The 27,836-nt window shown below is 46.1% G+C and overlaps 1 protein-coding gene across 1 annotated transcript in view; it reads right to left on the reverse strand.

Moving 5' to 3' along the window:
• Window positions 1–10,182: 10,182 nt before the first annotated feature.
• Window positions 10,183–27,836, reverse strand: part of LOC144508723 (putative G-protein coupled receptor 139) — a 40,813-nt gene continuing 23,159 nt past the window's right edge. Inside the window, exon 3 of the mRNA XM_078237031.1 lies at window positions 10,183–10,256. Within this exon, the coding sequence (XP_078093157.1) occupies window positions 10,183–10,256 (74 nt within the window). The remainder of the gene's footprint in view (window positions 10,257–27,836) is intronic.

Raw genomic sequence — 27,836 nt, forward strand, 5'->3', positions numbered from 1 at the left:
TACAACAGCCCTCCACCTCATCCACTACTCCACCAATCTTGCTGTCATCAGCAAATTTACTGATCCACCCTTCAGCCCCCTCCTCTAAGTCATTAATAAAAATCACAAACAGCAGAGGACCAAGCACCGATCCCTGTGGCACTCCGCTAGCAACCTGCCTCCAGTCCGAAAATTTTCCATCCACCACCACCCTCTGTCTTCGATCAGATAGCCAGTTACCTATCCAATCGGCCAACTTTCCCTCTATCCCACACCTCCTTAATTTCATCATAAGCCGACCATGGGGGACCTTATCAAACGCCTTACTAAAATCCATGTATATGACATCAACTGCCCTACCTTCATCAACACACTTAGTTACCTCCTCAAAAAATTCTATCAAATTTGTGAGGCACGACTTGCCCTTCACAAATCCGTGCTGACTATCCCGGATTAATCCGCATCTTTCTAAATGGTCGTAAATCCCATCCCTAAGGACCTTTTCCATCAATTTACCAACCACCGAAGTAAGACTAACCGGTCTATAATTACCAGGGTCATTTCTATTCCCTTTCTTAAACAGAGGAACAACATTCGCCATTCTCCAGTCCTCTGGACAGTGAGGACCCAAAGATCAAAGCCAAAGGCTCTGCAATCTCATCCCTTGCCTCCCAAAGAATCCTAGGATACATTTCATCAGGCCCAGGGGACTTATTGACCTTCAGTTTATTCAAAACTGCCAGGACACCCTCCCACCGAACAACTATTTCCTCCAGCCTATTAGCCTGTAACACCTTCTCTTCTTCAAAAACATGGCCCCTCTCCTTGGTGAACACTGAAGAAAAGTATTCATTCATCACCTCTCCTATCTCTACTGACTCCATACACAAGTTCCCACTACTGTCCTTGACCGGCCCTAACCTCACCCTGATCATTCTTTTATTCCTCACATAAGAGTAAAAAGCCTTGGGGTTTTCCTTGATCCGACCCGCCAAGGACTTCTCATGTCCCCTCCTAGCTCTCCTAAGCCCCTTTTTCAGCTCATTCTTTGCTAACTTGTAACCCTCAATCGAGCCATCTGAACCTTGTTTCCTCATCCCTACATAAGCTTCCCTTTTCCTTTTCACAAGACATTCCACCTCTTTCGTGAACCATGGTTCCCTCACTCGGCCATTTCCTCCCTGCCTGACAGGGACATACCTATCAAGGACACCCAGTATTTGTTCCTTGAAAAAGTTCCACTTTTCATTGGTGCCTTTCCCTGACAGTTTCTGTTTCCATCTTATGTCCCCTAATTCTTGCCTAATCGCATCATAATTACCTCTCCCTCAATTGTAAACCTTGCTCTGCCGCACGGCCCTATCCCTCTCCATTGCAATAACAAAAGACACCAAATTGTGGTCACTATCTCCAAAGTGCTCTCCCACAACCAAATCTAACACTTGGCCCGGTTCATTTCCCAGTACCAAATCCAATGTGGCCTCACCTCTTGTCGGCCTATCCACATATTGTGTCAGGAAACCCTCCTGCACACACTGCACAAAAACTGCCCAATCCGAACTATTTGACCTACAAAGGTTCCAATCAATATTTGGAAAGTTAAAGTCCCCCATGACAACTACCCTGTGACCTCCACACATATCCATAATCTGCTTAGCAATTTCTTCCTCCACATCTCTATTACTATTTGGGGGCCTATAGTAAACTCCTAACAACGTGACCGCTCCTTTCCTGTTTCTAACTTCAGCCCATATTACCTCAGTGTGCAGATCCCCCTCGAAGTGCCTTTCCGCAGCCGTTAAACTATCCTTGATTAACAATGCCATTCTTCCACCTCTTTTACCAGCTTCCCTACACTTACTGAAACATCTATACCCCGGAAGGTCCAACAACCATTCCTGTCTTTGTTCTACCCACGTCTCTGTAATGGCCACAACATCGTAGTCCCAAGTACCAATCCACGCCCCAAGTTCATCTACCTTGTTCCGGATTCTCCTTGCATTGAAGTAGACACACTTCAACCCACCTTCCTGTCTACCGGTACCCACCCTTGACCTTGATACCGTCCCCAATACCTCACCACCCTCAACACTGACTTCTGGACTACAACTCCTTTTCCCACTCCCCTGACAAATTAGTTTAAACCCCCCCTGAAGAGCCGTAGCAAATTTCCCTCCCAGGATATTGGTGCCCCTCTGGTTCAGGTACACCCCGTCCTGTTTGTACAGGTCCCACCTTCCCCAGAATGTGTTCCAATTATCCACGTATCTGAAACCCTCCCTCATACACCATCCCTGCAACCACATGTTTAACTGCACTCTCTCCCTGTTCCTCAACTCGCTATCACGTGGCACCGGTAATGTACCAGAGATGACCACATGTTTTGTCTTGGCTCTCAGCTTCCAGCCCAGCTCCCGAAATTCCTGTTTTAAATCCCCGTCCCTTCTCTTACCTATGTCGTTGGTACCAATGTGTACCACGACTTGTGACTGTTTCCCCTCTCCCTTAAGAATCCAGAAGACACAGTCCGAGACGTTACGGACCCTTCCTATCCCACTGCTGTTCCCCGCTGCTCGTGACTCCTGGTTTTTCAGTTTCAGTTATACGCTGGTTCCTGCTCTCCCATTCACTTGCCCAGGCTGAAGTGCATCTTCTCTCTCCTTATCAAAGGGGAAGGTGGCCAGTCAGCACCTTGAGCCAGTACGGCCACTCAACGAGATCATGGCTGATCTGTCACTTAACTCCATATACCCGCCTTTGCCCCATTGTTCCTGCTCTCTCTCACCAATTGCTCAGCCAACTTCCTCACCGGATCATTAACAATCTTCAAATCCAACAGAGCCAGTGTTGGTGAACATGGGGGAGATGGGCGAAAGGCAACTGTTGTGAGCTAGGATACAAGACAGCAGAGAGTTGGATGAGCTGAAGTTTAACAAAGAGTGGAAACTGGGAGGTAATCAAGTTTGGAAATAATAGAAGTATAGGTGATGGGTTCAGGGGCTGGGAAACATTCAGTGGCAAAGTGTGATCGACATTGCACATCAACCCATTCATAAAGGGCATTAGATGATTATTTGAATAAAAACAATGCAGGGTTAAGGGAAAAGACAGGAGAATAGCAGTGAAACATAATGCTCATTTGCAGAGCTGGTGTACACATAACGGGCCGAATGGCCTCATTCTGGACCGTAACAATTCTGTCACTGTAGTTCCTTATTGTAAACCACACATACACATTCACAAACCCTGAACAGACATGGCAGGGTAATCTCCCCATTCACCAGGGACTGTGAAAGACACTGAAGGAATATTAGTCATATATTCCCAACATTCTCAGAATGTGACGGCCACAAGATCATCTTCCATTGCTCTGTGAGGTGGTGGTTTTGGCCCTTGGGTCTTGAACTAGCTCCTGCCGTCCCTCCTGGTGTCTCACTAGTTACTCAGCAATAACATGCTCATGTACACTCAGTTTGGGTTCCGTTGGGGCTCCCGACTTTATTCCAGCCTTGGTTTAAACACGGACAATAAAGCTGAACTCCAGGAGTGAGGTGAGGGTGACTGCCCTTGATATCAAGGCAGCATTTGACCCAGTGTGGCATCAAGGAGCTCTGGCAAAACTGGAGTCGATGGGAATCAGGGGAAACCCGCCATTGGTTGGAGTCATACCTGGCACAAAGGAAGATGGTTGTGGTGGTTGTGGAGGGTCAGTCATCTCAGCTCCAGGACCTCTCTGCAGGAGTCCCTCAGGGTTAGTGTCCTCGGCCCAACCAACTACAGCTGCTTCATCAATGTCCTTCCCTCCATCATAAAGTCAGAAGTGGGGATGTTCGCCGATGATTGCACAATGTTCAGCACCATTCGCGACTCCTCAGATATTGAAGCAGTCCATGACCAAATTCAACAAGATCTGGACAATATTGGACTGACACAAGTGCCAAGTAATATTGGTGCCACACAAGTGCCAGTCATGACCATCTCCAAGAGAGATCTAACCATCATCCCTTGACATTCAATGGGCATTGCCATCACTGAATCCCCACTAGCAACATTCTGCAGGTTATCATTGACCAGAAACTGAACTGGACCAGCCAGATGAATACTGTGGCTACAGGAGCAGGTCAGAGGTTGGGAATCCTGCAGTGAGCAACATACTTCCTGACTCCCCAAAGCCTATCCACCATCTGTAAGTCAGGAATGTGATGGAATACTCTCCACTTGCCTGGATGGGTGCAGCTCCAACAACACTCAAGAAGCTCGACACCATCCAGGCAAAGCAGCCCCGCTTGATTCAATCCCTGATACAAATATTCAATCCCTCCGACACTGACAGTGCCATGTGTACACTATCGACAGAATGTGCAACTGCAACTCACCAAGGATCCTTGGATGGCAGATTCCAAACTCATGATCACTGCCCTGCCGTCTAGACCAGGGAGTGGGCTGCATGAGTGAGGTTGCGCACGTCCATGAACCATGACCTCCACCAATCAGATTCAATACATGCTGAATATTTTGTAACAAGTGATAAAAAATGCTTCATCATTTATATGTTAATAGAAGTGTCATCAGCTTCATATGGTAAAACTCAAAAGAAATATTTACCCTTTGATTGGACGCAGAGGGAGCACACGGGTTATCACAGTCAGTGCTTTGTACAATCAGCACACAGCTCACTTCACTTACCCTCACTTTACATACATATTACTTCAGTCACCCCGGAAGGAAAGAAAAACCACGTGAATGGAAACCAGCACAATGTGGTAAACCTGTACGGGGTCAACAGTCAATAAAATCTCTCCTGTGCTGCACTTTGAGCCCAGAAGCCTCCAGGTTGCCCCCCACCCCGGGGTTGCAGGTTGCCCCCCACCCCCTGCCCTCCCCAGGGCTCCAGGTTACCTCTTGAGGCTGCAGGTTGCCCCCCCTGGACTGCAGGTTATCTCCTAGGAGATCTACAAGATGCAGGGACGCACCAAGGCTCCAAATGAGGGGCAACTATTCAAAACATTAAAAAAAGTGCCAAATGGATCAGGATTGAGACACAGAGAGAGGAAGGGTCCTTCAGGAAGGGTTAATGACAGAGAGAGGAAGGTTCTTTGGGAAGAGTTAATGATAGAAAGGGGAAGGGTTCTTTGGGAAGGGTTCTTTGGGAAGGGTTGATGATAGAAAGGGGAAGGGTTCTTTGGGAAGGGTTGATGTTATTCTGGCTCCACGTCCCCCGGCTTTGACTCTCTAACTGCCTCAGGCGCTGCCCTGGGCTGTGTCCCTACTCGCTTGCTGTGAGGGATCGCTCTGCGCATGCGTCCTCCCCAGGCGTGACTGCCGCTCTGCGCATGCGTCCTCTCCAGGCGTGACTGCCGCTCTGCGCATGCGTCCTCCCCAGGCGTGACTGCCGCTCTGCGCATGCGGGTAGATTTGTGCCGGTTTAGAATGTGGGGCGCGAGGACGGATAATGGAGGAGGGGGAATGGAGGAGGGGGTAAATAGTGGAGGGGGTAAATGGAGGAGGTGGAGTGGAGGAAGGGGAATGGGGAGGAGGGATAAATGGAGGAGGGGGCAAATAGTGGAGGGGGTAAATGGAGGAGGTGGAGTGGAGGAGGGAGTAAATAGAGGAGGGGGTAAATGGGGGAGGGCGAATGGAGGAGGGGTAAATGGAGGAGGGGAATATAGCACTTCAACTCTGGTCGCCACACTACCAGAAGGATGTGGATGCTTTGGAGAGGGTACAGAAAAAATTTACCAGGATGTTGCCCGGTATGGAAGGCATTAGCTATGAGGAGAGGTTCGTTCTCACTGGAACCACAGAGGTTGAGGGGTGACCCTGATAGAAGTCTACAAGATTATGAGGGGCATGGACAGAGTGGATAGTCAGAAGCTTTTTCCCAGGGTGGAAGAGTCAATTACTAGGGGGCACAGGTTTAAGATGCAAGGGGCAAGGTTTAAAGGAGGTGTACGAGGCAGATTTTTTATACAGAGGGTGGTGAGTGCCTGGAACTCGCTGCCGAGGGAGGTAGTGGAAGCAGATACGATAGTGACTTTTAAGGGGCGTCTGGACAAATACATGAATAGAATGGGAATGGAGGGGTATGGTCCCCGGAAGGGTAGGGGGTTTTAGTTCAGTTGGGGAGGATGGTCAGTGCAGGCCTGGAGGGCCGAAGGACCCGTTCCTGTGCTGTAATTTTCTTTGTTCTTTGGAATGGAGGAGGGGGAATGGAGGTGGGGGTAAATGGAGATGGGGGAATGGAGGAGGTGTAAATGGAGGAGGGATAAATAGGGGAATGGAGGAAGGGGTAAATGGATGAGGGGAATGGAGGAGGGGAGGGGAATGGAGAGTGTGAGAGGGAATAGGTAAAAGGCAAATGTGGGAGGAGAGAATGGAGGCGGAATGGAGGAGGAGGTTGTGGGAAGCACACAGGAATGGGGAGGAGAACAGGAGAGGGGCAATGGAATGATTGAGAGGGAGTGGGGTAGGCAAGAGGCATGAGGAGGGGAAATGAAACGCGGATTCAGGTAGACAAATGGGGAGGAGGGATTGGAGACTGGTAAAGGGGAAGGGTAATGTAGAGGGGTTGATGGCACGGTGGTGGGGGGGAGAAAAGGGGGCAGGAAACGGGGAAGTGCAGAGGAATAACGGAGGTAAAAGAGGAAGGGCAATTGGAGAGGGGTAAAATGAGAGGGTAGCGAGCAAAGTCTAATCAGTTTGGCTACTGATAGAGGGGTAATAGGATGTAGGAATGGGAGTGGGGGAATTGGCAGAGGGGGAATACGGTGTGAAAATGGGAGTGGGGCATTGATGGAGAGTAGTGAGCGTGGGAATGGGACTGGGGAATTTGTGGAGGGGTCGTGAGTGCGGAAATGGGAGTTGACGGAGGAGAATTGTTTAACTGTTGCTCTCTCTGGCGCTGCTGAAGCACTTGTTCTCCGTTTGCTTTGAAAAGAGATTGGTGACTGGAGTTATACTGCTAAACATGCAATGAATACTCAAGAAACACCTGTCTACAGCAACACAGGACTAAATGTGAATTAAGTGGTATGAACAGGAGTCAATGAGGTCACATTTCAGACAGATAATCATGTAAGTTATTCCATAGATAGCAGATTTATTCTGAAGATTTTTAATGAACTGAAACATAACAAGCAATGGAAATCAGTACAATCCCAAACCCTGGATGGCAATTCAGGGGTTCAATCTGAATGGACCAACATTTCCAACTTCTCTGTGTCAAGAACAGCACCAATTGCCATTTATTATAGCACCTTTAATGCAGCAAACACTTCGAAGGCATTTCCCCGAGTGGAAACAGAGAATCACACTCCGCACCACATTAGGAGATAATAGCTGAAGATCCAGCCAGCTGAAGACACATCACTGCTGGCAGCGTGATAATAATTGGAAGATTCTCAAGAGACCAGAATTGGAGGAGCACAGAGCTATGGAGGAGGGTACAGAGATGGACAGGATTGCTGGGCCAAAGGAGGTTACAGAAATAGGAAAGGTTGTAGGGACTGGAGGAGGTTATAAAGATAGGGTTGAGGAGCTGAAGGAGGTTACAATATGGAGAGTTAGAGGGGCTGGAGGGGGTTACAGAGATTGGGAATGTTATTGGGGCTGGAGGAGGTTACAGAGATAGGGAGGGTTGGAGGGGCTGGAGGAGGTTACAGAGATAGGGAGGGTTGGAGGGGCTGGAGGAGGTTACAGAGATAGGGAGGGTTGTGGGGCTGGAGGAGGTTACAGAGATAGGGAGGGTTGTGGGGCTGGAGGAGGTTACAGAGATAGGGTTGTAGGTGCTGGAGGAGGTTACAGAGATAGGGAGGGTTGTAGGGGCTGGAGGAGGTTACAGAGATAGGGAGGGTTGTAGGGGCTGGAGGAGGTTACAGAGATAGGGAGGGTTGTAGGGGCTGGAGGAGGTTACAGAGATAGGGAGGGTTGTAGGGGGCTGGAGGAGGTTACAGAAATGGAAGGCTTTTAGGGGCTGGAGGAGGTTACAGAGATAGGGAGTGTTGTAGGGGCTGGAGGAGGTTACAGAGGGAGGGTTGTAGGGGCTGGAGGAGGTTACAGAGATAGGGAGGGTTGTAGGGGCTGGAGAAGGTTACAGAGATAGGGAGGGTTGTAGGGGCTGGAGAAGGTTACAGAGATAGGGAGGGTTGTAGGGGCTGGAGAAGGTTACAGAGATAGGGAGGATTGTAGGGGCTGGAGGAGATTTTAGAGATAGGGAGGGTTGTAGGGGCTGGAGGAGGTTATAGAGATAGGGAGATGTTGGAGCTTTTTGGGAGACCTAGAACAAAGGACTCATGGTGGCAGTAATTCTGGTTGAATATTTACTTTATTGCTCAGGCCTGTTTCCACTCACATAGGAGAACAATTTGAGGCAGCCCAAATTATTCCGAATTGCATTGTTATCAATATTACAATTATACATTTTTCAAAAAACATTTGCCCATCTACTCTGCTCACCCTAGCCAATCATTTTAGTATGAAAGATTTACCTTGGCCAATAACATTTTACCCTCTGGCAACATGAGAACACATAAGCTTGTAGAGTCCGAAAGTTCTTTCCAACTGTCTCCTGGCAACCATAATATGTAAGTTCGTCGAGTTCAAAAGTTTATTTTCCCACTGTCTACTTAGCAACCTCTTGTCGGGAAAATTGTATTAATCTATCCATTTTACTGCCTGGGGAGTTTGTACTGACTATAACTCATACTGATAAAAATTGTGCTCTGTGGCTGTATTGTTCTTAAAGAATGTGGTTGATCTTACTCAGCTTTATCCCATCATGTCGTGGAGCAGGTACATGTCATTAGTCAAGATGTATGCAGAAGAAATATGTTTTCAAAAAATACATGTTTAAATTCTCTAACAGTGGTTACTTGTTTCTATGCAAACTGTATCTTTTAACTTCAGGTACTTTGCACGTTTTCTATACTATATTCACTCTAAATTAGTCTATCTTGATCTATTAGTCTTTTTAGTCCCAGGTTATCCTAAACCCCGCTAACAGGAGGGTTGTAGGGGCTGGAGGAGGTTACAGGGATAGGGAGGGTTGGGGGGGCTTGAGGAGGTTACAGAAATAGGGAGAGTTGTAGGGACATCAGAAGGTGATAGAGATAGGGATAGTTGTAGGGCCTGGAGGAGGTTACAGAGATAGAGGGTTGGAGGGATTGGAGGAGGTTACAGAGATAAGGAGGTTTGTAGGGACTTCAGAAGGTTACAGAGATAGGACAAGTGTGTTTATTGAAGAATTTGAGAAAAAGGTTATTTTGAAATCAAGGCGTTGATTAACTGGGAGCCTGTGTAAGTGGTCAGTGAGCACAATATTAATGGGTAAATGGGTCTTGAGATGAATTTGAACACACAGCAGAGTTTTGAATGAGTCCACGTTTACAAACTGTAAACTGTCGGCAACAAGCCAAGAGTGTGTTGGAATAGTCGAGTCTAGAAACAGCAAAGACAGGATGAGGGATTCAGCAGTTGATGAGCTGGGACAGTGGCTGAGGTAGGTGGTGTTACAGAGGATGAAATAGCTGGTCTTTCAGCACTGGCATGGATATGTAGTTAGAATTGATCACAGGGCTCAATATAACACCAAGATGACACCTCCCATAGTCCAACGATGTGCAGGTTAGGTGGATTGGCCATGCTAAATTGTCCCTTAGTGTCAGGAGATTAGAAGGGTAAATACGTGGGTTGCGGGGATAGGGCTTGGGTGAGATTGTGGTCGGTGCAGACTCGATGGGCCGAATGGCCTTCTTCTGCATTGTAGGGATTTCTCTGATTCTATGAAGATTATGAACTGCCTGATTCAGACTCCATTACCGGGAGAAGATGGAGCCTGTAGCTAGGCACCACTCATCTAAATAAACTGCTTTCAGTTGAGATAAGTTGGCTGCTCCAGGGTCATAACTCGATGCTGTTTGTAACTCCTTCTCTCCCTCAGAGAGCTGACTCAGAGGGGGCCTCATGAAGTTCAGGATCAGGGTGAAATGCATTCAGTTCTGGTAAAGTGTCAAAGCGAGGCTCTGCCTGTCCGCTAAGACAAACACAAAGGAAGCCATTTCTACTGGAAGGAAAGGTGCTATAGAAATGCAGGTTTTGCTTTAGAAAGTGGCCTCAGCCACTTTGCCATGTAATTGAGCCAATCAGAGCATCAGAAACAAAAGAGGAAAGGATTGCATGTCAAGACCCCGGGGAACCTCCCATGTGTCAGTTGCAGTCGGTTGTTTTCTTGTGCTTTGCCACGATGAGATCTCCAGGTTCAGTACAGGATGTACTAACTCCTGTTGGTGGAAAAGAATAAAACACAGTGATTGCTTCCAGATCACCGCACTCCCCACCTGGGAAACACCAATGTCTATAAAATCCATATCCTTGTCCCTCCTTATCTCTGTGACCTGTGCCAGCCCCTCTGCCCCTCCCTCTTTCTATGCCCAATACAGTCCACCTGATCTCAGGGATTTAATCACATCCAAAGAAGCCAAACCTCTCAATGGGGTACAAAATAAAGAAGTCTTGCTCCAACTGTAGAAAGTTTTAGGTGAGGCCACATCTGGAGCGGTGCGTGCAGTTTTGGTCTCCACATTGACAGAAGGATATACTTGCATTGGAGGTGATACAATGAGGGGTCACCAAACTGGCCCCTGGGGTGAGGGAATGCTGCTGTGATGAGAGGCTGTGTAAATTGGACTGATATTCTCTGAAGTTCAGAGAGGTGATTTGATTGAAACATGCAAGAATCTGAAGGGGCTTTACGCTGAGAGGTTGTTCCTGGCTGGTCGGGGAGACTAAGACACAATCCAAGGTCAAGGGGGCCAATCATTTAGGACTGAGATGAGAAACTTCTCCACTCAAAGGGTTGTGAATCCTTGGAATTCTCTACCCAGTGAGTTGTGGATGCTCCATCATTGTTGAAGGCTGGGTGTTGTAAAGTTTTATTTACAAACGGTATTTCATCAGAGTCTTTCACAAAGACACTGATATAAAATGGCTGAAAACTGGCATCTGTGTAGCCACCTCACATTTTCTGAAGATCTGTGGGACCTACAAGGGGCCAATAGAGACAAGGACTTCCCTTGAGGTGTGAAAAACTTCCATCTTGCCTCATCAGAATGGAAGAATGGGCACTCAGGAGTTAATTGTTGGAACATTAAATGTGCGGGTTTATGGGAATAGAGTGGAAGGGTGGGCCTGGGTAAGATGCTCTTTCGGAGAGTGGATGCAGACTCGCTGGGCTGAATGGCCTGCTTCTGCACTATAGGGATTCTATAGATTCCACATGCAATGGAGCTAGCAAGGTTAATGGATGAGAGAGGAACCGTGTGTCGTCATAAACTAGTCAAGAGCTGAGTTCTGAGATGTTCTTGGGGGCTGGTGCTTCTTTAATGGCTCTCATTTTATCTTGCATTGGATATAGCCCTCGAGTATCCACCCTGTATCCAAGATAAGCCACCTCATTTGCCTAAAACGTGCACTTTTCTCTCTTCAGGCCCACTTCTGCTTCCCGGAACCTATTTAAAATTTCATCCAGGTTTGCCAAATGTTCCTCCTCAGTGAACCCTGTAATCAGTTCATCATCTAGGTAAATGATAACCTTGGGCAACCCTTGCAGTTAAACTCTCCACAGTCCACTGGAGTTTTCGAAATCCCAAAGGGTAAATGTATTTATTGGTACAGCCCTTTGTGGGAGTTTATGGTGACATAAGTTGTCAATGCTTCATCTAGTTCCAATTGTTGTAGGTGTGGCTCATTTTCAACTTCATATATGTCAGACCCACCCCACCATCCCACCAATTTTACATACAGGTCCTCTATTTTATAAATGGGGTACCTGTCCAACTTTCCATCCTGATTCACCATTAACTTATGATGTTAGCCAAGCACAACACAATGATGATTCTTGTATTCATGCAAGGGATGTCATTCATTCCTGACCCACACCTGAGTCAGACCCCAGGCACCCTGAAGAAGGATTGCAGCCCCTTTGATGGGAGGGTGCAGTCAATTCTAACCCCATTTCTCTGCAGATCATAACAAAAGTTTAAATGTCTAACTCACCCAACAAAATGGCTAATTGTTTATCTTTAATACTGTTAATCCCAGTACAAAAATACTCTCTCAGGCTTCTTTCAATAACCTCAAAAAAATTGATTTATAAACAAAGACTTACTGAAAACAAGTTGTAAAACGAATTAACATACAAGTTGTAGTTTGGAAATGGAATTATTTATGACTTTTTCTCAAAAGAACCCATACGCTCACACACAAACACAACACAGATACAAACACTATCCCCTTCAAAGGCTGGAGTACAGGAACGCTTATTTTAAAAGGATAAAACCTGAAAGGATCTCGACACTGCTGACCTGACAGAATTCTGGTCACAATAGATCTGGACGTTATTTCAAATGGAATTTTGGTGAAACTGTCCTTGATGACTCTTACTTATCACAATTTTGCAGACTTTCAAAAAAAAAGTTATTCTGATGAGATATTTCTGATGAAACACAAAGGTGGTGGAGAGAGAGAGAATCATCTTCTCGCAGCCTGCTTCTAAAACACCGGCACATTCTCCACAGAGTTTCAAAGAATAAAAATGTTCAAGGAATGTTTCTCTCAGGTCAGGTGTTTGTTAACCAATAAGCAAGAGTCTGTATCCTGGCAACAACAGACCCTTGATGCTTCTTCCGAGCTAAAGAGAGGGAGAAATGTGATGGTTTTTGTTTAAGAGGGGGATAGAGCAACGTAGAAGGTGGGAGCTCGGAGAGATTGACAAAAATGTTATGGGCACAAGACAAACAGTGTCAATGACAGTATGGAAGAATAAAGAAAGCGCTGACAGTGGCGTGTTGGTATGATAGCAGACCAAAGGTCAGCGCTCTGTGAAAGCAAAACTTAAAAACAAGTGACAGATGGCCTTGTGGGACAGGGGTTTTTGGGACAAAACATGGGATCAAAAAAAGGGGGTCCTTGGCCTGTTGCAAAGCTCCAATGAAGCTCAACGCAAACTGGAGGAACAGTTCCTCATCTTCCGATTAGGCACTTTACAACTTTCCGGACTCAACTTTGAGTTCAACGAACTCTGCCTTTCATCTTGACCCCCTTTTCACTTTTGTAACAGCAGTTTTTTTGTTAACTGATCCCAGATATCTCTTCCCTCTCCAGATATTTCCTGCTGGACATCTATCTGTTGACCTGTGGTTTCTTGAAGAATGGCATATTCCCAATGCCAAAATAATCTGGCAGACATTAAACAAAAGTCAGGAAGCTGAATAATTTCCTTCAATTTATTTTTTAAAAAAGGGTTCCTCACAACTGCCCCAAAATCTGATCACTGATCTGAACATGACCTCAAAGTTCATGCCTGGGATGTGTCCCCCAGTTTACTTCAAACCCCAACAACCAAGGCCCAATTTTGTCCCCTTTCAGTGGCAATGTTGAACCAAGGTCTGTGTCTCAATATCTGGAGAGCCCTGGGTCTGACAACTAGCCCCCCCCCGCCCCCCCCCATCCCACCACCCCCCACCCCCCCAATTCCCCATTGCATTGCTCAACATCACAGTAAGGCAGTCAGTAATAAATCTGCGCTGGGACAGGGAGTGAATTGTTCCAACAATTACCCCTTGTGCAATTACCCCTTGTGTTTCCTTGGTATAACCAGTTTCTCCTGTTCGCAGTCAGGAGCTGAAAATTCAGCATTGTTAAACCAGCAGACTACACGTATCCTAGTTGGTCAGCTCAATAAACAAAACTGTATTTGACCTAAAGCCATCCCAGCCAGAATGGGATCAAACCCCATGCTATCGGCACCAATCTGGCCCACACCGGCCATTGAAGCTAAACGGCCCCTCAAAGCGTCTGGGTTGGTGAGGCCACACACACTTTTACACGTCTGGATATTGATGGCAGAGGCTCCACTTTCTTTCCATCCAGGAATGTCTCCCGCTCTAACCGTCTGCCGTTGGTGTGTGTTGGAAGGATTTACACATTGACACTCAACCTGTTTGGTCACATGGAGTGGGACTTGAATCCGGAGCTACTGGCTCCGAGGCAGGGACACAACTCACTGAGCCACAAGCTCTCCACTGTATACTAATTATAGAGAGGATAAAGTCTTTTTCCATCAATAACACTGTAAAAATTGAGCCTTTCTTTTCCTTTCTCTTTCATTCTGGCTGGCTTTCTTGCCTGGAATGTGAATCTGATGAGTTATTTTGGGTGTAACTCGAAAATATTCGTAAGAAACTCATTGCCATCAAATCCAATTGTGTGCCAATGAGATGCATCAAAAGCAAGGCTCAGGTCTCAAATCTGAGACCATTAATTTTAACTAGTCACTCAACTGATTCTTCTCTTGAGCCTTTTCCCTGAACTGATAGAGGGTAGAGACATTTGGCTGTGACAATTCAATGTTGTAAGTGAAAGATTCATTCAGTGTCAGTGATAGTGTATTTCATGGCACCTCTGGTGTCAAAACCTCAGCACGTTGAGATTCCAGAGTGAGAAAGACACAGTTTCAATGGGCAGTGTCTATGAAGCAGTGTGGAATTCACTGGCAATGAAATTTGCAATATCAATGAGAGGTTCTAATTTCTAAAACAGTTTGTCCCAGCTTCTGATGCATTTCATTGGACCATCAGGTGGATTTCATAATAAGAAGGTTTTAATTTTGTTACGTCACCGATACCCGAGAGAGTTACACCCAAAGCAATGAATAATCAATCCCGAGAATTCGCACGTACTTCAGGCAAAAACATCCAGGCAGTCTGAAAGAGAAAGAAGCTCCAGTTTTACATTTAATCTTGCACCCAAAAGCTTTATTCCTTAATATAGCAAAGAAGTCTTGTGGCGCGGTGGGTATTGTCCCTGCCCCCAGAAAGTTAAACCAGTAAAATGGGAAAATAAGAATACAGGTCTGAACTGGTCTTGTATATTTTAAAATGGAACACCAGTAAAATAGGGAAATGAGAATATTGGTGTGAACTGGTCTTGTACACTTTAAAATGTGACAGCACGGTGGCAGAGTGGTTCTCACAGATGCCTCACAGTGCCAGGGGCCCGGGTTCAATTCCCGGATTGGGTCACTGTCCGTGCAGAGTCTGCACGTTCTCCCCGTGTCTGCATGGATTTCCTCCGGGTGCTCCAGTTTCCTCCTACAGTCCGAAAGGCGTGCTGGTTAGGTGCATTGGCCTTGGTAAATTCTCCCTCCGTGTATGCAAACGGGCGCCGGGTGTGGTGACTGGGGCATTTTCACAGCAACTTCATTGCAGTGTTAATGTAAGCCTACTTGTGACATTAATAAATAATAAACAGTAAAATTGGGAAATAAGGGGTCTTGTATAGTTTAAAATGGAATGCCAGAAAAGCAGCGAAACAGTTCAAACTGTTCTTTCCTTTGTAATGTGGAGATGCCGGCGTTGGACTGGGGTGAACACAGTAAGAGTTTTAACAACATCAGGTTAAAGTCCAACAGGTTTATTTAGTAGCAAACACCATTAGCTTTCGGAGCGTTGCCCCTTCGTCAGATGGATTGGAAATGTGCTCTCAAACAGGGCACAGAGACACAAAATCAAGTTACAGAATACTGATTAGAATGCGAATCCCTACAACCAACCAGATCTTAAAGATACAGACAATGTGGGTGGAGGGAGCATTAAGCACAGGTTCAAGAGATGTGTATTGTCTCCAGACAGGACAGCCAGCAAGTCCAGGAGGCAAGCTGTGGGGGTTACTGATAAAGTGACATAAATCCAACATCCCGGTTTAGGCCGTCCTCATGAGGACATTATCAGTAACCCCCACAGCTTGCCTCCTGGACTTGCGGGCTGTCCTGTCTGGAGACAATACACATCTCTTTAACCTGTGCTTAATGCTCCCTCCACTGCTCCTTCGTCAGATGGACTGGAAATCTGCTCTCAAACAGGGCATACAGAGACACAAAATCAAGTTACACAATTTTGTGTCTCTGTGCCCTGTTTGAGAGCAGATTTCCACTCCATCTGACAAAGGAGCAGCGCTCCGAAAGCTAATGGCATTTGCTACCAAATAAACCTGTTGGACTTTAACCTGGTGTTGTTAAAACTCTTACTGTGTTTACCCCAGTCCAACGTCGGCATCTCCACATCATGAAATATCTACCCAACCTCGCCTTGAGTACATTGAATATAATGACCAAGCCTCCTCTCAACTCTGGGAAAGAGCATTCTAGAAACTAAAGACCCTTTAAGAAAAAAAAATCTTGTTATCTCAGTTTTATACAGGAGATTTTTAATCCTAATTTTTAATTAGGTTTACCATCATCGTCCCTGGCAAATCCTATCTATGATACTCATATCGATGACTCAGAGAGGGCTGAGAAAGTCCTCTTGTGAAAGGATCACAGCTATGAAATGTTACACATTTCGTCCCGTTTCCTGAGAATTTGTTCTAGCTGTTTCGCTTGTAGTGTTGCAAAAGGAGAAGGAACGGTTACTTTCCTCCACAGAACGTAGCCATATTTGGTTCTGTAAGCTTAGAATTAAGTTCTGTAATTAGTCTTTGTAAGTGTGTGGTTCTCCTGCCTTTTCTGAGTATGAGTTGAATGTTATATTTTTAAGCTGCATCTTAGAATCATAGAATCCCTTCAGTGCAGAAGGAGGCCATTCGGCCCATCGAGTCTGCACCGACAACAATCCCACCCAGGCCCCATCCCGTGTAACCCCACGTATTTACCCTGCTAATCCCCCTGGCACTAAGGGGCAATTTATCGTGGCCAATCAGCCTAACCCGCACATCTTGGGACTGTGGGAGGAAACCGGAGCACCTGGAGGAAACCCATGCAGACACGGTGAGAATGTGTAAACTCCATAAAGGCCAAAATTGAACCCGTGTCCGTGGCGCTGTGAGGCAGCAGTGTTAACCACTGTGCCACCGTGCTGGGAATCGAACCCGGGTCCCTGGCGCTGTGAGGCAGCAGTGCTAACCACTGTGCCGCCGTGCTGGGAATCGAACCCGGGCCCCTGGCGCTGTGAGGCAGCAGTGCTAACCACTGTGCCGCCCATCTTGCTACCTCAACTTTTACACACCAATCAACAGAGTCATAGAGTCTTACAGAACAGAAAGAGACCCTGTGGACCACCGTGTCTGCACTGGCCATCAAGCCCCTATCTATTCTAATCCCATTTTCCGGCACTTGGTCCGTGGCTTTGTATTCTATGATGTTTCAAGTGCTTGTCTAAATGCTTCTTAAATGTTGTGAGGGTTCCTGCCTCTGTGACCCTTTCAGGCAGCGAATTCCAGATTCCCCACCTCCCTCTGGGTGAGAAGGCTTTTCCTCTAAATCTCCTGCTCCCGACCTTAACTCTTTGCCCCCTGGTTATTGACACCTGGAGTAAGGGGAAAAATCTCTCCCTATCTCCCCTCTCTATGGAATGCGCTGCCAAGTAGGGTGGTGGAGGCAGGCACGCTGACATCGTTTAAGACTTACCTGGATAGTCACATGAGCAGCCTGGGAATGGAGGGATACAAACGATTGGTCTAGTTGGACCAAGGAGCGGCACAGGCTTGGAGGGCCGAAGGCCTGTTTCCTGTGCTGTACTGTTCTTTGTTCTTTGTTCTTTGAAGGGGGGGAGGTTTAACACAGATGTCAGAAGGACATGTTTCGCACAGAGGGTCGTGGGGGCCTGGAGTGTGTTGCCGGGCGGGGTGGTGGAGGCGGACACGCTGGGAACGTTTGAGACTTGTCTAGACGGCTATATGACCGGAGTGGGAATGGAGGGATACAAAAGAGTGGTCTAGTTTGGACCAGGGAGCGGCGCGGGCTAATTGTTCCTTGTTTCTCGTTTCAAGGCTTCATTCTATGATCATCTTGCTGGTGCCAGTACAGAGCGAGACTGCGGATAGTTGGGAACCTGTCTCGGGGGCAGGGAATTCATATGGTGTTCATGGAAGTGGAAATGACTAGGGTTGGGAAGCATTTTCCGATCAGGGCCATTGTGATCTCCTGGACTCGTTTCGATCGCCTCAGGGGGTCGGAGAGGAATTTCCCAGATTTTTTTTTCCCCATATTGGCCCTGGGGTTTTTCACTCTGGGTTTTCGCCTCTCCCTGGGGATCACATGGTCTGGAATAGGGGGGTGGGGGTGAGTTAATAGGTTGTAATGAACAAAGCATCGTAGCTGTGAGGGACAGCTCGGTGGATAGGATATTGGTATGTAGATAGGCTGGAAAATTGGGCGGGGATCCTGGATTCAGGATTCAATCCTGGACCGGGGAGCGGCGCGGGCTTGGAGGGCCGAAGGGCCTGTTCCTGTGCTGTATTGTTCTTTGTTCTTTGTTCTATGTCCCTCAGTTTTGTACACTTCAATCAGATCCCCCCTCAGCCCTTCTCTGCTCCGAGGAAAACAACCCCCAGCCTAACCAGGCTCTCTTCAGAGCTGAAAGGCTCCAGTCCAGGCAGCATCCTAGTGAATCTAGATACTGCCAGACCTGCTGAGATTTTCCAGCATTTTCCCTTTTGGTTTCAGATTCCAGCATCCGCAGTAATTTGCTTTGCTCCTGGTGAATTTCCTCTGTGCCCTCTCTAGTTCGTTACATCTTTCCTATAACGTGGAGACCAGAACTGCACACAGTACTCTAGCTATAACTTAATGAGCATTTTATACAGCTCCATCATAATATCCCTGTTCTTATATTCTATGCCTCGGTTGATGTCAGTGAGTATCCTCCTTAACCACCTTATCTGCCTGCCCTACTGCCTTCAGGGATCTAAGGAAATGCACCCCTCTGGTACTCTGTACTTCTGAGTGTCCTACTGTTATTGTGTATTCCCCTGCCCTGTTAGTCTCTATGCAGTGATTTTATACAGACATTATATAATTTCTTCAATTTGGTCATTTGTGTAAGGACAACAAAAAATAACACATACTCTGGACTCTTGTATGATTTTTAATGATCACATACCAAATACAGGCAATGGCTACAAAAACATATAATAGTAAAGCTGTTCCTGGAGCAATGACTCCAGATGCTAATCGTTTGAGCTTGGCATCACAAAAGAGCAAACAAAGGCAATATCTTAAGACATCCCACACTCTCAGTAGCAAGTCATAAAATGTAATGAAATAACAGAAAAAGCTATAATGAGGGGCGAACATTCCCACAAGAGTTTATGTAATCTTTTGGTTTTTTATGTTTAATGCACTAGTCATAGACCCACATTTCTCACCCTCAAGCCAAATGCGAAATTCGATCCTGTTATGATCATAGCCTTAGAGAAATGACCACAAGTAGAGAACCAGTCAGGGCACAACAGGAAATGATCTCAATTGCTGGCCATCACCTGGAGAAACCATTCAGAAACTGATCATTGCCCAAGCCAATCAGAATTCAGAAACATGACTGATCATGCACATGGGGCCTGGTTTGGAAAAGAGTTATAAAGCACCAACTTGGGCTGCCAAGTGCACTGAATTTGAAAACTGAATGTAAGAGACTGCTTCCAGCTCGGTGCAGTAAAGTACAGAACTGCCGATAGAGAGAAAGTGGAAGAGAGAGAAAGAAAAAATACCATGTGTCGCCTCACACCCTAGGCTGAATTGGGAAGCAAGAATTATGTTAAGCCAGTAAAGTTGGTGTCTAGCTTGTTAAATTTGACTTTTGGTGTTTAAGAAACATTCCCTGAGTTAGGTGAATAGATTTTGTCCTATTACCTGAATGGCTAAGGTCTCAAAAGAACAAACTAATATTGAATGAGGGCAGGTACATGGATGTGGAGGTTAAAAACCTTCCCAAAAAAAACTTCCATCACAGATGGTGCTTCCTTCTGACAGAGTTTTTATTTCTCAATGGAATATGTTTATTTGCTGAGTAATGAAATATCCCCCTAAATGTCTGCCACTATTTCTCTCCTGTCCTGCCTGTCATCCTATTTCCCAGTTCACTTTAGCCAATTCTGCACTCACACCGTTGTAATTTTCTTTATCTATGTTTAAGCCACTTGTCATAGATTTCTCCCCTCAAAATATTATGATCACTATTGCCTACCTTTACTATGCGATCATTAATTAATCCTGTCTCATTACACATTGCCACATCTAAAATAGCTGTTTCTCTGGTTGGCCCTAGAATCTTACAGTGCAGAAGGAGGCCATTCAGCCCATCGAGTCTGCACTGACCACAATCCCACCCAGGCCATGTCCTCATAACCCCATGCATTTACCCTGACTAATCCCCCTGACACTAAGAGACAATTTAGCATGGCCAATCCACCTAACCCGCACATCTTTGGACTGTGGGAGGAAACCAGAGCACCCGGAGGAAACCTACCCAGACAGGGAGAATTGGAGCATACTGCTCTCTGAAATTGTCTTTAATACACTCTATTAATTCATCTTCCAGGATGACTTTGCCAATCTGATTTATCCAATCTATAGGAAGCTTAAAATCACCCAATGTTATTACAGTACCTTTCTTACTGCACTATTTATTTTCATATATTCTGTCTGACAGTGTATCTACTGTTAGGTGGTCTTTGAAATACTTCCAAAAGCGATCTCCTTCTATTACTCTTCCTTGTCTCTACCCAAAGTGATTCTATATCTTGATCTTCTGAACTACTGTACCAATGTCCTCCTTAATCAAACTCATTCCCACAGGGAGTAAGGAGAATGAAGGACTCGCTCTCATGGGGAGTGGAGAGAATGTGGGACTTGCTCCCACAGAAAGTGGGGAGAATGTGGGACTCACTTCCATGGGGAGTGGGGAGAATGTGGGACTCACTTCCATGGGGAGGGGGGAGAATGTGGGACTCACTCCCATGGGGAATGGGGAGAATGTGGGACTCACTTCCGTGGGGAGTGGGGAGAATGTGGGACTCGCTCCCTCAGGAAGTGGGGAGAATGTGGGACTCTCACAGCCCTCTTCCTATCTTATTTCACCTTAACCTATCAGCACAGCCTTCAGTTCCTTTGCTCCCATCCAGCACAAAGCAGCCCTGCGTGATTGGTACCCCATCCACAAACATTCACTCCCTCCACCACTGACGCACAGTGGCAGCCGTGTGTACCATCTACAAGATGCACTGCAGCAACTCACCAAGGCTCTTTCAAAAGCGTCTTTTAAACCTGTAGCCAGGACCAGGACAGCAGATGCCTGGAGACACCACCACCAGCAAATCCCCCATCAAGTCACCTGAGTTGGAACTCCTCTTTCACCATTGGTGGGTTAGAATCCTGGAATTCCCTACCTGACAGGACTCTAGGTGCACTTACACCACCTAGATTGCAACAGTAGAATAGAAGTACTCACTACCACCTTCCCAAGAGCAACTAGGGTTGGGGAAGAAATCACAAACTTACCAGAAAAAGCCATTTCCAAAGAGCAATTCAAAAATGCACCCAGATATAATTGGTATAAAGAGCATTACTTTACCACACTCCCCATAAGGGAATGGAATATTATTTGCCAATATATATATATATATATATATATATGTGTGTGTGTGTGTATATAATAGTGCCACGAGTTAATTTATCCATTAAAATGATTAGTCTGAAAGAGATTAATATGTGACCCATTTAATAAAAAGTCTCACCTTCAGTAACTCGAGCACAAACGATGAAAATGCCAGAGAATAACGTCATCTTGCTTTGATATTTGATGTTCCTTGTGCACTCCTCAGCACTCTGTGGCTGCTATCCATCAACCGGTAAATCTATTCCCAAGGAGGTGCAGCCAGATCCTGAATTCCCTGTTTCCTTATATCCCTGATGTGGAGACTTCTTACTGTCCTTATATCCCTGCCAAGATGGTTCCAGTTCACTGGCAGTGAACAGGAGTCAGATTGCTAATTCACCCTCCCAGAGAGGCAGAGCTGGCTATTATATACCACCATCTCACTCTTGCTGAGCCTGTCTTGACTTGATTTGATTTGATTTGATTTATTATTGTCACATGTATTGGGATACAGTGAAAACTATTGTTTCTTGCGCACTATACAGACAGAGCATACCTTTCATAGAGAAGGAAAGGAGAGAGTGCAGAATGTACAGTCATATCTAGGGTGTAGAGAAAGATCAACTTAATGCGGGGTAAGTCCATTCAAAAATCTGATGGCAGCAGGGAAGAAGCTGTTCTTGAGTCGGTCGGCATGTGACCTCAGACTTTTGTATCTTTTTCCCGACGGAAGAAGATGGAAGAGAGAATGTCTGGGGTGTGTGGGGTCCTTGATTATGCTGGCTGCTTTTCCAAGGCAGTGAGGGTCAGTGAGTGAGGGTGAGTGAGTGAGGGTCAGTATTGGGGTCAGTGAGTAATACCACCAGCCAATTGGAAAGGTATTTTGCTGACCCATGCTACTCACTTCCATATCACCTGTTGAGCAATCTGAAAGCTTGGGTCAGAGACCCATCTCGAAAATACCTGAATTTTTATAGCTTTCAAACTGGTTTTGACTTTAAATCCCAGTTTTGACATTGTAAATGTTTATAGGCACACAGTGTTCCACCAGACAAGAGTCAAGAGCCGACAGTGATGCAAGAACACAAGAAATAGAAGCAGGAGTCGCCCACCATGCCCTTCAAACCCCTCCCCCACCATTCAATGTGATTGTGGCTGATCTATGCCGGCCTCAACTCCTTTCCTGTGTCGTTTCCCCATAACTCTCTATTCCTCCATGTATCAAATATTTATCCACCTCCACTTTAAATACTTCTAATGATCCAGCCTCCACCACCCTTTGGGTCAGACAATTCCAGAGATTCACCACCCTCTGCAAGAAGTAATTCCTATGTACCTCAGTGTTAAATGACCGGTCCTTTATCTTGTAGTGATGTCCCTTTTTTTGAGACATTCCCACTTGTGAAAACATCTCACCATCTACCTTGTCAAGCTCCCTTTGGATCTTATCAGGTAAATTCTCCCAAAAAAATTGAAGCGTCGAATCCGTGTGAAAACTGGAGTAATTCATGCTGTTTTTTTCAGTGGGAGTTCACACTAGAATTGCCCACACTCTGTGCAAAGCAGACGCCACCAGCGTGAATATCATTAAAAATCAGAGGGTGGGACCTATTCCTGGTGGAGAGGCCGGCAGCACGGCGCTGAGTGGGCCACTGTGCATGCGGCGAACTGTCAGAGTGGAGTTTGTGCCTGAGCGGTGGCCCCGTACTGCCGGCCTCCCGATTGCTGGATAGTTCGATCTCTGGTCAGGCCCGGGATCCCCGCACCACCGGCCCTCTGCCCCACCACAACCCGATCGCTGGCCTCCTGACCACACCCAGACCCAGCCTTGACCCTCCCCCCTCCCAGCCTGCCCTGATCTCTCTCCAGCCTCCTCCCCCTCCCCTGATTCCCCCCTGACAGTTCAACCCCCCGCAATCCTGACCCCCATCCCTGTAGTTCCGACCCCCCCCAGCAGGCTGATACCATCCCCCTCAACACCCCCCAGGCTGACCCGCCACCTCCACCACCATCCGCCCCCCCCCCCCCCCCCCAAGGTGGCCTCCCTCCTTCCATGACCGCTGCCTATGCAGTGGCAGCAGGACACCGATCGCCTCTAGGCCCGATGGGCAGTGCCAAGGTACCCCTTGGGAATTGGCACTTTGCCCCTTGGGCAGTGCCAGGGTGCACAAGTTGGTACATTGGCTGTTTTCCAATCTTCTGCTACCTTCCTGGAATTCAGCGAGTTATGAAAAATCTTAACCAATGAATTCACTATCTCTGCAGCCCTTCCATTAAAGTGCAGTTCATTAGGTCCTGGCAACTTGTCCACCTTTAGCCCCCTGAGTTTCTCTAATACTCTATCCATTGTGATTGGGATTTTTGTCCAGATATTTGCAATGTCTTCCACGATAAAGACTGATGCAAAATATTTATTTAGCATATCCTCCATATCAGGACAGAAATATTTCAGGAATATAACATGAATGAATGTATCACACTGCAGACTAATCAGCCCATTCTGCCCATGTTAGCTCTTTGAAAGACCAATGCTGCTCCACTATTTATCCAGGAAAATTATCTGGATTTGCATTAATCATAACTTCAATAGTTTCCTGATCAGGTTATCACCAAATCACACAATTGTTACAGCACAGGAGGAGGCCATTCGCTGCACCGGCTCTTCAAACAAGCATTCCACTGCCTTTTTCCCGTATCCCTGCACATTGTTTCTATTTATCTAACGCCCTGTTGAATGCCTCGATTGAACCTGCCTCCACCACACTGCCAGGCAGTGCATTCCAGACCCCAGCCACTGGCTGTGTGTAAAAGCTTTTCCTCACATCACATTTGATTTTTTTGAAAATCACTTTCAATCTGGGTCCCTCTTGTTCTCAATCCTTTTACGGGTGGGAATAGTTTCTCTCGATGTACTCTGTCCAGACCCCCTCTATCAAATCTCCTCTCAGCCTTCTTCTCTCCAAGGAGAACAGTCTCACCCTCTCCAATCTATCCTTCCTGGAATCGTTCTTGTAAACCTCTTCTGTGCTCTCTCCAATGCGTTCACATCTTTAAATTCTTAATCAAAGCACAATCATAACTGGGTTAAGACCAATGCCATTTTGTAAAACTACATTTACAAGGATGTGCATGTCACTGGCTGCACTGACATTTATTGCCAATCCCAATTGCCCTTGAACTGAGTGGCATTTATGAGTCAACCGCATTGCTGCTTTCTACATCTTGCTATACTTTTGTAATTTGGTTATTCATTCACGGATCAGAATGTCAGCACTTATTGCCCATCCCTTAAGTGGCTGTCTTTGCTGGGTCATTGCAGAGGGCAGTTAAGAGTCGACCACATTGCTGTGGATCTGGAGTCACATGTGAGCCAGACTGGGTAAGGATGGCAGATTTCCTTCCCGAGAGGCCATTAGTGAGCCAGACATAAGAACCCATTGGCGTCACGGCCATTGTTACTTTAGTGTTGTACTGATTTAAACTGCGACCTATAAATAGTGTTTGCTTAAAGATGCCAGTTAGAATTATACCAGGACAACCCTCCGAGATCTCTGCGCTCCTCCACTTCCGACCTCTTGTGCATGCTCCGATTCCCATCGCTCCACCGTTGGCGGCTGTGCCTTCAGCTGCCTGGGGGCCCTAAGCTCTGGAATTCCCTCCTTAAATCTCTTTCTCCTCCTCGAAAGGCCCTTTAAAAGCTACTTCTTTGTCCATGCTTTTGGTCACACACCCTCGTGACTCCTTTTGTGCCTTGGGGTGTCAGTATGTGTGAACTACCTTGCAAAGTTTGACCATAATTTTACTATGAGTTCTTAGACAGCAATGGAATTAAGGGATATGGGGTTAGGGTGGAGAAGGGAGTTGAGATAGATCAGCCATGAATGAAGGAGCAGGCTCAAAGGGCTCGATGGCCTAATCTATATATTATTTCTTATATAGAGGTGCTATATCAATGCAAGTTGATGCTGCACATTATAAACTCTCACTGGGTGTGGCCCAGTGTTTATGTTTTAAGATTTTCTGTGTTAATATTAAGATGTATTGTGCCTTGTCCAGAGAAGGTCGAGTGTGTTTTACTCTGCCTGTGAATTTGGATGTTTGCAATATAAGGGTCCAGCACAGAAAGGGTTAATGTGGGGCTATGTGCAATTTTGACTACACACTGGTATAGATTTGCTGGTTATCATGACTTAAGGGCCATTTCCTATATGCCCCCCTCAATATTTAGGCTGGCAGAAGGCAATCCCATGTATGGCCAATGTTTTTAGGATGACATGGTTTCTTGTCCTGCTGGTACTGGCAGCCAATCTGATTCCTCTGGAGTGAGGGGCACTCTGCAGCCAATTACCACCCAGCAGAGAGTGAAATCTCGGCAGGGTAGTCAGTATCGACGGGATATGTTCCCCACTGACTCTTTGTAGGGTGGATGGGAAATCGCATCATCTTAAAAATCCTGCCATGGGACAGATTCAAGCTTAAATCTGTTACTCGACATGTAGTTACTACTAGTTAATAAATACTTACTGTTGAACTACCTAAGACTGGGAATAAATTAACAAAACCTACCAAAATAATACAGCATGGTGGCAGTTAATCTAACAGCCCAGAATCTCACAGCGATTGCAGAAGAAAATTAAAAACCTGGAAGATTAAAGCAGAGTTATGACCTGATAAAACAGCTATATAAGACCCTCGTCAGACCCCACTTGGAGTACTGTGCTCAGTTCTGGTTGCCTCACTATAGGAAGGATGTGGAAAAGATTGAAAGGGTGCAGAGGAGATTTACAAGGATGTTGCCTGGAGTGAGTGGCATGCCTTATGAGGATAGGCTGAGGGAGCTCGGTCTTTTCTCCTTGGAGAGACGAAGGATGAGAGGAGACCTAATAGAGGTATATAAGATGTTGAGAGGCATAGATCGGGTGGACTCTCAGAGGCTTTTTCCCAGGGTGGAAATGTCTGCTACGAGAGGACACAGGTTTAAGGTGCTGGGGGGTAGGTACAGGGGAGATATTAGGGGTAAGTTTTTCACACAGAGGGTGGTGGGCGAGTGGAATCGGCTGCCGTCAGTGGTGGTGGAGGCGAACTCAATAGGGTCTTTTAAGAGACTCCTGGATGAGTACATGGAGCGTAATAGGATGGAGGGTTATAGGTAGGTCTAGAAGGTAGGGATGTGTTCGGCACAACTTGTGGGCCGAAGGGCCTGTTTGTGCTGTAGTTTTTCTATGTTTCTAAAAAGGAGAAGCAGCAAAGGCACAGGAGGGGATTGCCAGGCAAAAGCTCCAAATAAAAGGTTGGAAGCTGAAGGCAGAAATGAAACTTCAACCTGAAGCAGAAGATTTAATGAAATCCCGAGGAAGTCGAGTGTGGAATCTCTTGGAGAGTGTGGAATCAGAGGACCTTGCAGTGTGAGCGAATACAGTTAAGTTCCTGATTGGAAGAAATTTTTAAAAAACTTCTGAGCCAGTAGTAATCAGAATTGTCATTTTAAAAAGTGACTCAAAATAGTGGAGTCAGGAGTCGGAGCAAATGGCAGCCCAACTCATTCTGATCAAAAAAGAACATTTAAATAAAACACAACTGATTCGGCAACTAAAGACCCAGCAACACCCAGGATTCAATAGTTCTGCAACACAAAAATATTTGGGCAGAGCGAAGAAGACTAACAGGTTGGTCCAGGGAGTTGCTGTTGATAATATTTTAAACTCAGAGTTCACGAGTGCCAAAGCTGAGGGAGCCGAACAAAACACTAAGCACGGGAGAATCCATTGCAAAGAAGCATATGACAACCAGTGCTCGATTTAGACTTGCTGAGGTCCTAAGCTCTATAAAGCTTGGAGACCCCTTGTTAAAAAGTTACACCAAAAGGTCTCACAAAGGTGCGTACCAAACCAGGACCTTGGGTCGCCACAAAAAAATTGAAAACGTAATTATGCCTTTGAATTATTTAATAGCAAGGTATTAACAAGTGAAAAATACAAATTATTTTCAAATGAATGCATTTACTGATTACATATTTATCATTTGGCTGGCTTGACCTCACTCATAGATTTTGGTCATTTTGGTAATTTTTTGAGTTGCTCTTCAAGCTGGTGCTTTCGTTTTCTTTTCTGGTATCCGCTCTTAAATGTTCTCTTCATTGTAAACCTTCTGAAATTTTGTGAGGCCCCTGCGGATTGTGAGGCCCGAAGCTGTAGCTTGTTTAGCTTATGCCTAAATCCGGCACTGATGACAACACCATCTTGGATTTCTAAACAGCCTTTAAAGCTATACCTGCAGGATACAGCAGGATATAGATTGGTTGGAGATTTGGGCAGAGAGACGGCAGATGGAGTTTAATTTGGACAAATGTGAGGTAACACATTTTGGAAGGTCTACTACATATGGGAAATATACAGTAAAAGGCAGAACTCTTAAGAGCATTGATAGGCAGAG

Source organism: Mustelus asterias, chromosome 20, assembly GCF_964213995.1.
Source record: "Mustelus asterias chromosome 20, sMusAst1.hap1.1, whole genome shotgun sequence".
Lineage (NCBI taxonomy): Eukaryota > Metazoa > Chordata > Chondrichthyes > Carcharhiniformes > Triakidae > Mustelus > Mustelus asterias.